Source organism: Pundamilia nyererei, unplaced genomic scaffold (assembly GCF_000239375.1).
Source record: "Pundamilia nyererei isolate P.nyererei 1_Seehausen unplaced genomic scaffold, PunNye1.0 scaffold00436, whole genome shotgun sequence".
NCBI lineage: Eukaryota > Metazoa > Chordata > Actinopteri > Cichliformes > Cichlidae > Pundamilia > Pundamilia nyererei.
In genome coordinates, this window is record NW_005187837.1 from 27720 (window position 1) to 42434 (window position 14715).

At 40.1% G+C, this 14715-nt stretch overlaps 1 protein-coding gene and 1 long non-coding RNA gene across 4 annotated transcripts; one reads left to right on the forward strand and one right to left on the reverse strand.

The window, feature by feature from the left end:
- Positions 1 to 114: 114 nt before the first annotated feature.
- Positions 115 to 2160, forward strand: LOC102206839 (uncharacterized). Its single transcript, XR_001290642.1, has 3 exons — positions 115 to 249; positions 811 to 905; positions 1022 to 2160. It is a non-coding gene; the product is annotated as an uncharacterized LOC102206839 (long non-coding RNA).
- Positions 2161 to 2223: 63 nt separating this feature from the next.
- LOC102207129 (G2/M phase-specific E3 ubiquitin-protein ligase-like) lies at positions 2224 to 10395 on the reverse strand. 3 transcript variants are annotated; one of them, XM_013916039.1, is made up of 16 exons: positions 10234 to 10395; positions 10034 to 10167; positions 7958 to 8116; positions 7698 to 7739; positions 6855 to 6973; positions 6483 to 6657; positions 6268 to 6393; positions 5903 to 5946; positions 5724 to 5793; positions 5396 to 5610; positions 4633 to 4813; positions 4388 to 4471; positions 3529 to 3674; positions 3166 to 3407; positions 2971 to 3080; positions 2224 to 2790 (listed from the first exon to the last, which is right to left on the reverse strand). In XM_013916039.1, the coding sequence occupies exons 2-16, from the start codon at positions 10160 to 10162 to the stop codon at positions 2641 to 2643; spliced, it is 1992 nt and encodes a 663-aa protein (XP_013771493.1). In that variant the 5' UTR covers positions 10163 to 10167; positions 10234 to 10395; the 3' UTR covers positions 2224 to 2640. The 3 variants fall into 3 exon arrangements, with proteins under 3 accessions (XP_013771493.1, XP_005753584.1, XP_013771492.1); XM_005753527.1 differs by having other exon boundaries at positions 6564 to 6657; positions 10034 to 10395; XM_013916038.1 differs by having other exon boundaries at positions 10034 to 10395.
- Between the last annotated feature and the right edge of the window lie 4320 nt (positions 10396 to 14715).

Sequence of the window (14715 nt, forward strand, 5' to 3'; positions counted from 1 at the left end):
CAACTGCAGCACCAACCACACCTGCATCACCAACGAATACAACTACAGCAACAACCACAACTGCACTACCAACCACCACTACAACTACAGCACCAACCAACACAACTACAACACCAACCATAACTGCAGCACAAACCACTACAACTACAGCACCAACAACCACAACTGCAGCGCCAACGAATACAACTACAACTAAAACTGCAGCACAAAGCACCACAACCCCTACAGAAGGGTCAACCACCATTCAAAGTATGTGATTTAAATTAAAAGTACTTAATGTGTGCAACAGTTTCTCTTCCTACCTTCTGTTGTCCTTCCAACATTCACACTCTAATACTAGGGTGGGAAACTCCAGGCTTCAAGGGTTGAAGTCCTGCAGGTTTTAGATCTCACCCTGGGTCAACACACTGGAATCAAATGATTAGTTCATTACCAGGCCACTGCAGAATTTCAAGACATGGTGAGGAGGTAATTTAGCCATTTAAATTAGCTGCGGTGGTTCTAAAACCCGCAGGACACCAGCACTTGAGGCCTGGAGTTCCCCCACCCAGGGTTGGACTGGGACAAAAAAACGGCCTAAGCATTTTGACTAGAGACCAGCCCACAAAGTACTATAGGAAAAGCCATAAAGCCTCAAATGCTGTTGTGACTCCTGCTTTCATCTAAAAATCTAAAAATGTTATAGTGTAATTGTTTCAGTATTGAGGGAAATGTGCTCTTATAGCAATCTTATAGCAATAATCAAATGCATTTTATGATGTATAATTACTTTACACTTACCAATTATACTTTTATAATTCTTTTTTTCAGTTCCAACAGGCCCACAAGCACTTGCACATCTAAAGGTAAAGATGACTACATACGGGCAGGTTAGCAATGCAACCATCATTGCCCTTCTTGAACAGGTATAGCTATATCTTAAAGTTTGCTTCGTACATTCTTGACTTATCAGTAATTTCACACACACAAATCATGTCTTAAAAATTCAAATGTTTAATCTCTGTGTTTTCTTTCCATTTAGTTTAACACCAAGGTCCTGAATGGAATACCCCACATTCTCTCTGTGACAAACATTAAAAAAGTTGGAGCATAAAAATTGAATGTGGACACAAGTCAAAAATAAAAATATAAAGGCAAGAATTTAACAGTGAGTTAGTAGATTTGTTTCAACATGATCCGGAGCGGCAGTTTGCCTCAGTCGCTTCATCATATCCTGAATGATTAGTACATTGGTGTGAGAAGGAGACATCAGCTGTGCTGCAGTGGTCGACAGCCTGATGGGCTTGGATTGCTCTGTGAATGCATGAAACCTAAACCTGGGTGAAAGCAGATCATATTTAAATATCAATCCCCTTACATGATCATTTCTGAAATTAAATCAAACTGCAGAAACACAATGCTGTAGTTCCCATGAATTACAAATGCGCTTTTGGTTTATCATCTTGAAAAGTACAATAGGCATCTCAAACCAGGCAGCTGGCTAATAATGTCAATACTTACTCACTCTGACAAAATGGTGACTAGGAAATCAAATAATTTATATGCTTTGAAACAAAAAGAATATTTTATTTATTGGTTACATGTTTTAGTAATATCACTTTTGAGTCATTTAAAAGTACAGATCCGGAAAAGCATTAATTGTACTGCACACACAGCTAGGCCTCTGAGAAAGTGGGTGACACTCAGTGGGTGAGAATTCCACAGGTGTTAGCTTACTGCTCACCGTGTCAATAGATTTTAATTACATTTCCGTAACAGATTCTGGTTAACTCGGCTTTTCCACATGGAAAACAAGGAAAATTATTACCGTTGGTGCATAAATACTGCACCCTAATGAAGAAAATAAATCCGTTTTCAGATATTACTGACCAACAACACACTTTTTCCCCTTTGTGGTATTAGAATCAAATCTGTTTTTCAGAATTTGTTTTTGTATGTCTGCTGATTTGTACTGTACTTTAAACTGTGACTAAATTTTACAAACTTGTCACTCCTGCTACTAAAGTCTCATATACACAGAAATATATCGGATTCTGATTATTCTGAATAAAGAGATATAACCATTTGTAATGGCCATTCTTTGTATCATTTATTCTTTCAGAATTCTTTTTAAATGAAACTTTATTCAACTTGTGAATTTAAAGCAGATTTATACCCATATACAGAATATCAAGAACAACAGCTGTTAGAAAATACAAGAGAAAGTGAAAACATAGATTGCTATTCAATGTTAAATGTGCTCTTCGTAAGTGCCATTTTAATAATTAATGAAAGAAAACACACACCTTATCTGCATCAACAAATAAACTCAACATGGATCCATCAACTCTGACTTGGCCCTGCCAAAAACATCTAAGACCTTGTGTGTTGAGTACCATTCCTTCCCGTTCTTTTAAAATACATGATTCTACTTATCAAAAAATGCGCACAGGTTCTATTATAAACACTACACGGTTTAAAACCATCAGACTGAGGTCTTTACAAAATACAAACACTGGTCTAATCTACAGCATCGTGTCACCAGCACCAAAGTGCACACAGAGCAAATTGCGTCCTTTTAGTCATGTTGTTAACATCACACAGAAACGTTTAATCTCCAGTGAGAGGGAATTCTCTTCATAATCTCATCATCACTTCTCTTCAGTTGTCCTTTCCGTCTCGCAGCACCTTGTGCACAGCTCTGTTTAACAGGGCCAGCAGGTCCACAGCCCCAGCCACTCCCCTTGGCAGGTAGAGCTCCAGAGAAGAGGAGGCGGCATGAGGCAGGCGCAAATCTTGCATGCTGGCATCCTGAGAGGAAAAAAAAAAAAAAAAAGGAATAGTGAGGGAAATGTGACAAAGATTCATCTCTTGACAAAGGAAAAGGAGCTATATTTTATCACCTTGGATAGTTGATGCTGGTGGTGATTCTTGTGAATTTGAATCACAATTAAAGGCAGGATTTTAAGGATTTTTATGTTAAACACCAACCTGAGAGTAAAAACACAGAGAGATGAATCTGGGGAAGCCAAGAGGAGGCAAACGGTCAGCTCCTGTGATGAAGGTGAGGAGGTCTTCAAAGGAAAACTCTGCCTTGCCGTCTGATTGTGCAAACAGAGACATGTTTTATCTAACCTGAAACACTAGAAGCATCTTTATTCTTTCCACCACACCCTCCAACCTTACCACGCACTAAAGTGAGGATTGTTTCCCAGTGTCCAGCTGTGGCCTCCTCATCTGCCCTCAGTTGGGCATCTGAAGTGCTAAAGCTGATGGTAAAAAGCTGCTTGAACTCTTCCAGACTCAGAGGCTGCTGCGGTGCACTCGTCATAACTGGGGCAAAAATTTCCCAGTGGGACTGAACCATGTCCCACAGCCCACCACAGCTATTCAGCCCCTCAGTAAACTGGCAGATCATTTTAGTCACCCTGAAGGACAGCAAGTGGATTAAATTTAACTTTTGTATTTAGAAAGGGCAACATTTGCATGTAGCTCAAGTTGAAACTGTCGACACCATGTGTATGACGTATGCTTCTGTGTGTGCACTACCTGTCGTAGATGTAGTGTTTTACCAGGCGACTATAAATGGCTGGCATTTCATCAGAGTTGGCTGAACAGATCTCAGGGATCCCACAGCGTGACACCCAGTCGCACAGACTGGGAGACAGCAGCTTTACATCAGTACAACTATGTAGCTGTGAGAGCAGAGGAACATCATTTGTGTGCGGCACACAGAAGGCAATTATGTACACAGGACTGAGGGTTTAATACAGAGAAGAGTTTAAAGGTGAGGGGGGAAAAACTGCCATACAAACAGTTCATCATTCTACAGCTGAAGGCAGAAACAAGATGATGTTATTCAGCATTGTAATTATGCTACAGTCACATTAGGAAACCACTACAATTGCCATGGTATATGCAGTGATCTCACAATCTCATCGAAATGGTTACTTAAGACAGGGACCAGGTCTGTGACCTGTGTTCAAAGGGACTATCACACATCAGGAGGGTGATTGAATGGCAGTAAGATGCAGTCTGCTATCAGACTGTATTGAATAGGGTCATTTGGCAGTTACAAAGTCTTTTGTCATCCGTTGCTTTCTCTACTACACAGAAACTCACAGTTCCCAGTTATTTTTAGTGTCCAAGCAGAACCTCACAAATATGAAAAAGAAATTCCTTCACAAGTTGTTGCACAACCAACTTCTGGGCAACCAGTGGGTTGGTGCAGCTGTGAGGTTACCATCCTATTTTTACTCCAGTGTGACCGATCCATCAATAAAATAACTGGTTTATATTAAGATCATCGTTATCCAAACTAACCATGTATAATAACACAGGTACAGCAGTATATCAAGTTTTTAAATATGTTACAATTAGAGTTGTGAGTTTTCTTCTTGTGTGCTACCTCTTTCAGTTGGATTTGGACTTTGGTATCAATAATGTCCCGCCAGTTGAAGTCTTCTAATGTTATACTGTGGCAACACATCACCTGTGACAGTAAATACAGACAAAGATTGTGCTGGTAATACCTGACACAGCTACAGGGCATCAGAAAAAGTAATCTAATATCACATTCGCAAAGAATAGGCAATACTGTATGACAAATTCTTGTAGTGCCTACACTAGCACACATTCAGTTAAGGACTCTACCTGATACAATGCAGGGTGAAGGCAACAAAGTCCAGGCCCACCCTGAGCCAGCGACCAGCCAATGAGAACCCCAGCTTCATAGTACTTCCTCTCCTCAAGAGCTGTGAAGTTGCAGGTCATGAACAGACTTCCTGGAAGACCCTCAAACACACAGCTGTGCTGCAGCTCCAGCAGCATCAGCCTGCATGAGAAGAAATGTAGACATGAATTAACAAATGACACCTTTATGCTTTGGTGTTTTGGCAGAAACCTCTTTCAGAAGAACTGAACATTTCTCTCAGAATGGTGGAGCACCAAAACAAAACGAAAACGAAACCTAGATGCCATTATTATGTCATTCATCAAAGAAAAAAAGAAAAATCAGCTGCTACCTTTCCATTTTGTATTGCTGTAAATACCATCTGTTCACATATTTGGGGTTTTGGACAGTTGATCAAACAACACAATCAGTTTTATTACCACACCGTCTTCTGGGATCCTGAACTATCATGATGAGCATTTTACACAATTTTCACATTGTTTACTGCAGCCCCAAAATGTATAGAATATGATCCTATTATAGACTACATGCTACCATGTGGAAATCTTTTTGTGAGCCAGTTTTCCAATTACAAAAAAAAGTGAATATTAAATCTTGATGAAATTCATACAGTTATGTTGGATCAGAGTTTGAATAAATTAGCTTCAGTATAGAAAACCATACAACTTATTTTATGCCTGAAGCCATCAGCTCCAGCAATAATTTCAGGGAAATGATGAGGACCTGAAAAACTCCCTGACAGGGGCCTCGTGGCCGTCGGGCTCTTCTCCACTGAAGGAGATAACAGGCGTCGCCCTGAAGCAGAAGTCGGGCCTCCTCACCACCTCCAGAGCGCCGTGGAGTAGATCTGTCCGCCTCACCTGGATGTGAGTTTTCAATCCTGGATCTACGTTCTCCTGTCTGAACGCTCTCAGGATGGTGTCCAGGTCAACAGTGGACTGCGCACAAAAGATGCAAGTTTAACAGGAGACAAAGATAATAATAATAATAATAATAATACAACAAACTGAATTTAGGATTGACTTTTTTATCTTTTATCCTCCAAACTCACCTTCTTTGTATCCCTGCAGATGCTAGGCTTGATTATTAGCTCACTTTTACCATCTTGGCAGCTGTCTGTGCTGCTCCCCCCCCCAAAAAAAACAAAAAACACACAAATTCAGATAATGCAGCTATTTAGTTTGTCACTAATCATTTCTAAATGTGTATTCACAGGAAATATTTTCTTGCCTTTTTACCACAAGTGTCTCACTTGCTGACCCTTCAGATTCTGTCTGTAAGGAGAAGAGAACTTTATAAACTACAGACAAAATGGAGGCAGACTGAGCAAAGCTAAAGCAGATTGGAGAAATAAACGAAATAATTAAAGATCCCGTGTTCCCCGGTTCACAGGAACAAGGCGTCCAGGGGTCCATGAGCCATTTTAAACACTTGCTGTCGTTTCTGTTTTTTCACAGAAGCCAAATGATCTTTAAACTGAATCTTAACACACAAAGTTGTCTTTATGGCTTTTGAAATATAAAAATGTATCAAATCCAAGTCCTACTTTTATAATGATCACATCAGGGTATTAGTAATGAAGCAGCAGTAGTTACCTCTGAGTAGTCGTGGTGGCTCAGGATATATAAAGCACCATGTTCAGAGATCCTGAGGACCTGCTCTCCAGTCCAGCCCTCTGAAGGTGTGTCAGGGACAAACAGCACTCTGGAGCTCTGCACACACTGGAAACAACCACCACATTCAGCAATGTTCTGTGTACTAAAATGAACAGACTTTAAGACACCTCAGGCAGAACACATCTCACACCCACCTGCAGATATGTAAATGAAAACTTTTGTCCTGCCTGTTTTACAAAGTGCCCCTGAAAGAGCATCGCCAGTCGACCCTTCACCTGAGTGGCTGACCAGCTGTGGTCAATGGTGATGCGAGCAGTCATCACCATGGCTTCCAGAGCTGCTTGGTCTTTATTCTTTGGAACTATTTGTCTGGAAGAACAGAAAATAACATTTACTTCACTGAAAAATGTTATGAACAGTAGAGTAGATTCAAACAGAGCTATGTAAACACCTTTTATTGCCACAATCATCACTTTAGAAACAGTGGGAGCTACTCAAACATTCACTGACCTAAAATGGCATTTTGAATAAGATTTTATGGTATTCTTTCCTACATAAACACTCACCTGTCCAGCTGTGACATAGAGTGTCCTCTGGGTAAACAGACCACGTCTTTAACCACCAGTCTTTTCTTCTGAGGAATCAGTCTCTTCCATTTGAGATGACCAGCTTTGTTAGAATATGGCTGAAATACACAGAATAAACCCTCAGTGTTACATGTTGGATTCACGAACAGGAGAATATCCTAAAGTTACAATGGGGCAAAACTGTGCAGGAAATGGGAAATATGGTTTCCATTTTGGCAGAAAATAAAGTTTGAAAAAACTGATTGAACTTTGATTAAAAAGCTTAAATCGTTGATGATAAATAATGTGATGGAGACTGAAGTCAACATTTTTCTGACACTGTGGAAGAAAGATGAACAGATTCATCAATATTAAGGTCAAGCCTACAATAAAAATATAAAGTAGTAGTAGTAATGTAGAAAGAAAAAGTTCTTTTTTAATACACTTGAAAGTGTGAATTGGGAATATTTTCTGAAGGAAATTTTATTTAAATCTTATGATGTCTAATTCATTTTTCATTTTTTATTGTCCGCCTGGTTTGGGATGAAGAACCAATTTCATATAATACACACGTTAACCAATGTTAGGGAGGCAATTTAAGCTCCTTGAGGCAACTGTTGTTCTGATTTGGTATGAACTGATTTGAATTAACATTGCTGTGCTTTGTTCTAATTCCAGTAGGGGAACTGGACCACTGCACCATATAGTTATATACTGTTTGCACTGCTCTCACTGTTTGTATGCAGCATCCCTGCTCTAGAGTCCAGGCTGCAAATCAAATGCCTGATATGTTATGAAGAGTCATGACATATCAGTAATGAATAAAGGATCCCCTGACTTTACCATTGCTGGATGACTCTTTGACTTTCTGATAGAAGGAATCACCTACAGGAAGGAAAAACAAGAAGGGTGAATAAAAACAAGAAATGTGAACTAAAAAAAATGAATACAAATAAGATGAACATTGTAGAGAAGCAATAAAGTAAAGTAAAAACCCATTCCTGGAGATCCTGACCAGCTATTTAGCATGGGATGTCTTTTTTTCTACTACAAATTTCTTACTTTCTTACCAAGTGGTTTATAACTTCTGCCTTATTACTAACCTCCAGCTCTATCTCTACTTCTTGTTTGCAGACCACAGCAGAGCAGTGAGGTTCTTCCTGGTCTGGGGAATCTGTTTCAGCCTGGTGTCTGGGTTGAGTTTGGACCTGCTGCTCAGGGGCTTCCTCGGAGTCGGAGAACAGAGGACTCGCCCTGTATCGCTGTGTACAAGAGGAGGACAAGGAGCTGGCTTGTTATGTATGAGCACGCGAATGATGCAACAAAAGAATATGCGAGTCCGCATCATTAACCATCAGGCAGCAAAACACCATTGTTGTTTTGAATACATGAGTTGTAGTTTCAACATTGTGGAGCCACTACAACATCAGAACAATTCTACTCACCGCAATGATGAGAGCTGATTAATCACAGTGTTTTGAAATTATGGCTTTGGCTCTGGTTCAGTTGTCCTTTTGCTTGATTGAACAGTTTCAGTGATGTATCTGAAGCAACACTGATTGTTGGAATAACAACAATCAGTGATATTAGATGGCTTGTAGTCTAACTTGGTGCTTTTTGCTTGACAGCAGATTGTTATTTAGCTGTACCAACAGAATTTCATCAATTTTATATCAGAAATTCTTGAGAGAGTAGTAGTAAAGCTAATCATCTACAGAGAAATGACTTATCTGAAGAGTTTCGGTCAGGTTTCAGAGCTCAGAGTACAGAAACAGCCTAAGCAATGGTTACAAATGGTGGCCTCTGACAGTGGCCTCATCTCTGTGCTTGTCTGGCTAGAACAGATTGATACTGTTGACCATAAGATTTTATTACACCAATGAGAACATGCAGTGGGTATTAAAGGTACTGCACTGCAGTGGAATCATATCTTTCTAACAAACTCAAATTTGTTCATTCCATTTACATTATACATGTTTCCTTTAGGCCAGAGGGCCACTTGCGTCTCACGTCATCCCTATATCGGCGTAAAGAAATATAATGCAGTTTGGCTCTTTAAGTTTTTGTTTTTTTTGTTCAAGAGGATTTCTTTGTTGTTGAATGCAACATTAAAATAAGTTCTTTAAAAAGCAAAGAAATTATTTAATGATGGCAAATGTGTCGAGTGATTGTCTGTGTTAGTTCAGTGAGAGTTATTCGCAAAGAAAACAATTTTCACTTGCAGTCAATAACTAATGTCTGCATTATTATTTTGATAGATTCAAACAAAGTTATAGCAGAAGTGCTGCCATGTGTCTGGCCAGAAAGACAGTACCAATTTGTTTATTTGGCAGTTCAATGAAAGTCTTCAGTTTGTTAAGAGTGAGAAGAAAAAATGTGCGTTTATGTGATTGATGATGATTGTTGTCTTCCCATTCATTTACCATTCATTTTCTCTATTGTACCATTATAGGGTCTACCTTACAATATAAAAAGTGTCTAGGGGCGACTGTTATGATTTTGCACCGTATAAATAAAATTGAAGATGTCTTGTTGATGCTAGAGGTGAGAAAGCACATGGGCTACAGGAGCAAAAGTCCACACCAGATGCCACCCTTATCAGCTAAGACCAGGAAACTGAGGCCACAATTTCCATGGTCTCAGAAAGATTCATGAACAGAAGATTGGAAAAATGTATGCATGTATGATGTAGGAGACATCTTCTAACACATTTGGTGCACTTGGTAACAACTGAGAAAATGCCACCAACTGGGATGTGGTAGAACAAGAGAGTGTAGCTGACAAATCTGCAGCAATTATGTTGTTGAAAAATGCCATGAAAGCAGTTCTAAATTGAAAAAGGGTTTCCATCCCAGTACCAGCAAGGTGCAAGTGAAAGTAAAGTCTGAATGGAAACGCAGAACAATATCTATACATCTACAGTTCTACATACAAAGTAAAACCAAACAGGTTTGGTGAGTATCTAAAGCAATACCTCTCTGTACTGTCTAGAAGTAGGACGTCAACCCTTTAAGGTGTATTTATATGTTAGTTCTGAGGTTAGTCAAAAGATATTGGATCTGATTATGATATACCACCACTCTGCTCATCATATGAGCTTCAAAAAGTTTCCTGATGGGGTCAGCACTATTTATAAATCACACATAATGTCTTGTAGTGAAGTATTTAAAAAGACACACCTGGTGAACGCTGTGTTCCTCCTCTTCCTCCTGTGTTATCAAGACCTTACAGGGCTCCTTGGAAGAAAACACTTTCATTTCAATGTTTTCTTTAATGACCAGTGACACTGGTTTCTTCCCACACGCCATCCTTCCTAAAATGACACCGTTTACGGTATCTAACCTTTGCTTGTTCTTTATTTTGTCCTTATTCTTATTACCTCTTTTTTGCAGGCTTCTTGTGACTCAAAGCTGATTTCATGCTAATTAAGTGTTCTCTTGCTTAGCTGAGAGGGAACCACCAAACATCTAAACAGGTGAAGTTTCATTACCTCAAGCTGCAACCTATCAGTCTAAAGCTGTAGTTGGCTCACAGTTGTGCTCTCAGGCTGTGATTGGTCGTGTGGATAATCTAGAAGCTGATATTTGTGGGAGTTCTGTTCAAAAACAGCGTGACCTTTGAAAGGACGGTTTGTGTATAGGAAATGAATTACTGCTGTACCACGTGTGAAACAAAATAAAAAATGAAATGAAAAAAAGCTCTGCCTGATTCAAAAGTAGCTTTAGAAGTACAACATGCGGCCCAATCAATGCAACTTTGTCTCTGTAGAGCTTGAAGGAGACTTGTCCTCAAGTTATAGACACTGTCATGAGAAAAGGTCACTAATCATGCTATCCTAAGAATTTCTTTAATCATAAGGCTGATTATTAAAATACTGCTCTCATACTGCTATCATACCATTATTAACAAAAACATTCATTTACCTTATTAAAATACGGACTGCAAGGAGAAAGTCACATTATTTCAGAATCCTTTTTTTTTTTTCTTCTTTAAAATTTTTATTCAGGCTTAATTTTCATTCACTTCAACTTTCCTGTTAAAAGTACTGCAAAAATTAATTGTTACAACATGTAAGTTTACAAGAAAGACATTTCAGGACCTTTGATTTGAAACAATGTAAAATAACAGCTAAAAAATGGTAAAGAAATGACTTAGGCTTAAGTGTGAGCTTTGGTAGCAGGTACTAGGAAACAATGATTCCATATCTAATTATGTTTATTCATTTCACTGAGACTGTGGCGAATAATAAAACCCCACACTGAACAGTCTTTAATCAGCAGGATCAAAAACTGAATATTTACCATTTAATATCCTTCATCGGGTTCAAATGGATCCAATGAAATGTCACATGGATAAATCGAGTTAGTATCTTTGTGTATTTCTTGAAACTTAAATCAGGAAATTTGTTTTCACATGGAAAGACCTGGTGTTGGATGCTTTCACCAACACCACCTTCTTTACGCTTTCCCCCTGATTCCTTCAATAATGTTTCACAGGGTCAGAAAGTCATAGCTCAGGGTCCTTTTGGTGGCACCCAAGTGTCCATCAACAGTCTGGTTCCCTACTCCCTGCAGGGTCTTGAACAGGGACCTGTGGCAGCTCAAAAGGAGAATGGACCTTAGCTGTAGAAATATTGGTATGGCATTCATCTCCAGGTTTTTTCCAGCCTTACAAATGCACTTGAAGGGAATCTGTCATTCTTGACTGACCTCAAGCCCTTAAATTCTGCATGGTATGATAAACTAAGTTCTTCTCCAACAAGGAGACCATGTCAGAGGCTCTGGGCTGCATTATCTTTGCAGTACAGAAACTGTGATTTGGATTTGCTATATCCACTCCAGTCATTGCATCTGAAAGTACAAGGGATAAGGCTCTGTTCAGACAGTGACTTTCTCACTGGCTTGGTGACACAATAAAACAAGAGTATGAAGCAGCACGTGTGCCTGCCCCCCAGGGGAAATCTGTGCAGTGGCATCCCAGACAACATTTTACATATTCACTAGGTTCTACTGTCTTAATGTGGCCTTTGGGTCCATGCTGTGATCAAGTGTTCTGCCATTAGCATTTCTTCCTATTGACACTGCTTTGTCCCATCATCACCTTTCAATTCTAAGGTTTTACATATAAAAATATAATAAAAATTGTCTGGTCTTTTTTTTTTTTTTTTAAACAATTGGGTAGATATAACCTCAGGTGAACAACATATGAAATAATGTGCTGTCATTATTTAAGAAAAGCTAAGCCAAATGCAGAAGGTGTAAGTGAATCGCTAAAAACACCTTACTGCTGCCATAGGAATTAAAAAGGAAAGCAGCAGCCAGGTGCTTCTATTCAAATGCTTTTGGTTAACCGACTAATTTTCTAACTATTTAAAGTCCATGCTTGTGTAGTGAGATTCATTAGTGGAAAGACTTGCTAGTCCTCTCTGGAGTAGATCATCATTAGACTCAACCAGCTAAACATGTTAAATGTTTATTTTATTTTGCATTTTTGTTAAATAAACAATTAAACAGTGGAATCTGTTGTGTGCAATTTTACACCTGAGGTTATATTTAAATAATTTTAGAAGCTGCTAAAGACCAGATTATTTTTAAAAACCATGTTCTGATATTAAAAGAAAAAAAAACATCTGACAGAGGGGGTTTTCTTTTAACTATGACTGCAAGCTATCCACTTTGTTTACTGCCACTTGCAATCAGGAGAGAAGGGAACAGAAATTACGATGCTGGTCCTGTGTTTCCTGATAATGGTGATTCGCGGCAGTCACTCCAAATGTCTTGGACAAGATTCTGAGAAGCCGGGTGTGAGCTACAACTTGGTATTTCTAATGTTACCTTTGTTTATCACATTATCTAACTTCCAAGAAGTCTTGGGCATTTCCTTTTCACTGTCATGGAATGCATACTGCTCCATGCACCATCGTTTTCCCTGAGATGACTGGAGGCTGATGTGTGTCACAAGTTTGTCCCAAAAAATTGATTCTGTTCATCTGGACGTAGCATTTTCAGTCGGAGAAACGTTTCGTAACTTTTCCAAGTTCTTCAGTCTCAGTTAACTGCAGGTTTTTCTTATAAACAGTACATTTGCATAATGACTGAAACTAGCACCACTGAATGAACAATGGGCTGTGAGGTCAGTTCCCTTGATGCAAATTGTCATGACCATTGAGCAACAACTACTGATCAATGGCCATGAGTACAATTCACAGAGAGTTGGGGAATGGCTGCAATCACAGCCTTGTAAGATGGCAAAAGATGGACCCTTTGGCCCCCTCCTCGATTGCCAGAGATGGCCTCCTTGACTCCCCGTTCAAACCAGCGTTCCCCCTGTCCAGGATGTGTACATCCTCATCATGGAAAGAGTGTCCACTGGCCTATAGGTGTAAATAGACTGCAGAGTCCTGGCCTGACGAGGTAGCTCTTCTGTGTTGTGCCATCCGCTTCGCCAGAGGTTGTTTGGTTTCCCCGATGTATAAATCCTGGCAATCCCCATGCACTTAACAGCGTACACTATGTTACTCTGTTTGTGTCAGGGGACCCGATCCTTGGGGTGGACCAATTTTTGGTGCAGTGTGTTTTGGGGTTTAAAGGCTACAGAGACACGGTGTTTAGAAAAAATGTGTCTCAACTGCTCTGATACTCCTGATACATACAGGATCACTACAGGTTTTCGCTTAGTCAGCGGTTGTCCTTCTCTCCTGAATTGGCTGGAGCTTTCTTTAGGTGCCTTTCCAGCTTTGACAAATGTCCAGATGGGATAACCACATTTACTCAGGGCCTTCTTGATGTGATGTTCTTCTGCCTCCCTGACCACTGTGTCTGTGGGGATGGTGTTCGCTCTGTGTTGCAGCGTCCTGATGACACCCAGTTTATGCTCCAGTGGATGATGAGAGTCAAATCTTAAATACTGATCCGTATGCGTAGGTTTACAGTACACGTCAGCTTTTAGATGTCCCCCATTACTGATGGAAATCTCACAGTCCAAGAAGGCTAACCTGCCACTTTTCATATCCTCCCTGGTGAATTTGATGTGTCGGCCCACCGAGTTAATGTGATCCATGAAATGTGGTACGTCCTGAGATTTGATTTTCACACAGGTGTCATCCACATACCTGAACCAATGGCTTGGTGGTGTTCCAGGGTAGGATAGCAAAGCCCTCTTTTCCACTTCTTCCATGTACAAATTGGCCACGGTGGGTGAAACTGGGGAGCCCATGGCACACCCATGTTTCTGCCTGTAGAAATGACCCTTGAATGTGAAGTAGGTGGAATGAAGACACAGTTCCAAAAGCAAACACACTTGATCGATGCTGAGAGTGGTCCTGTTGCTGAGGTTGGGGTCATCCTGTAATCTCTTATGGACTACCTCCAACGCTTCTGTGACTGGGATGCAAGTGAAGAGAGATGTAACATCGTACAAGACCACGGTTTCATCTGCCTCCATAATGACATCTCTCACTTTCTCAACAAAATCCAGGGTGTTCTGGATGCAGTGTTCAGAGCTGCCTACCGACGGGTTGAGGATCGAAGACCTCCCATCCCAGTGTTCCCTCAGTGGTGCTGGTTTCAGCCATTCTGCAAAAGTACTGTTTATAAGATTGGGGAAACCTGCAGTCAGCTGAGACTGAAGAAATCACTTGGATGAGTGACGAAATGTTTCTCCCACTGAAAACACTACATCCAGATGAACAGAATCAACTTTTTGGGGGATTTACTTACCAGGGTTATGATAATAATAATAATGGATTGCTTTTCGGGGCCCTCAAAGCGCTTTACAATTCCACTAGTCATTCATTCTCACATTCACACACTGGTGGAGGCAAGCTACAGTTGTAGCCACAGCTGCCCTGGGGCAGAAGCGA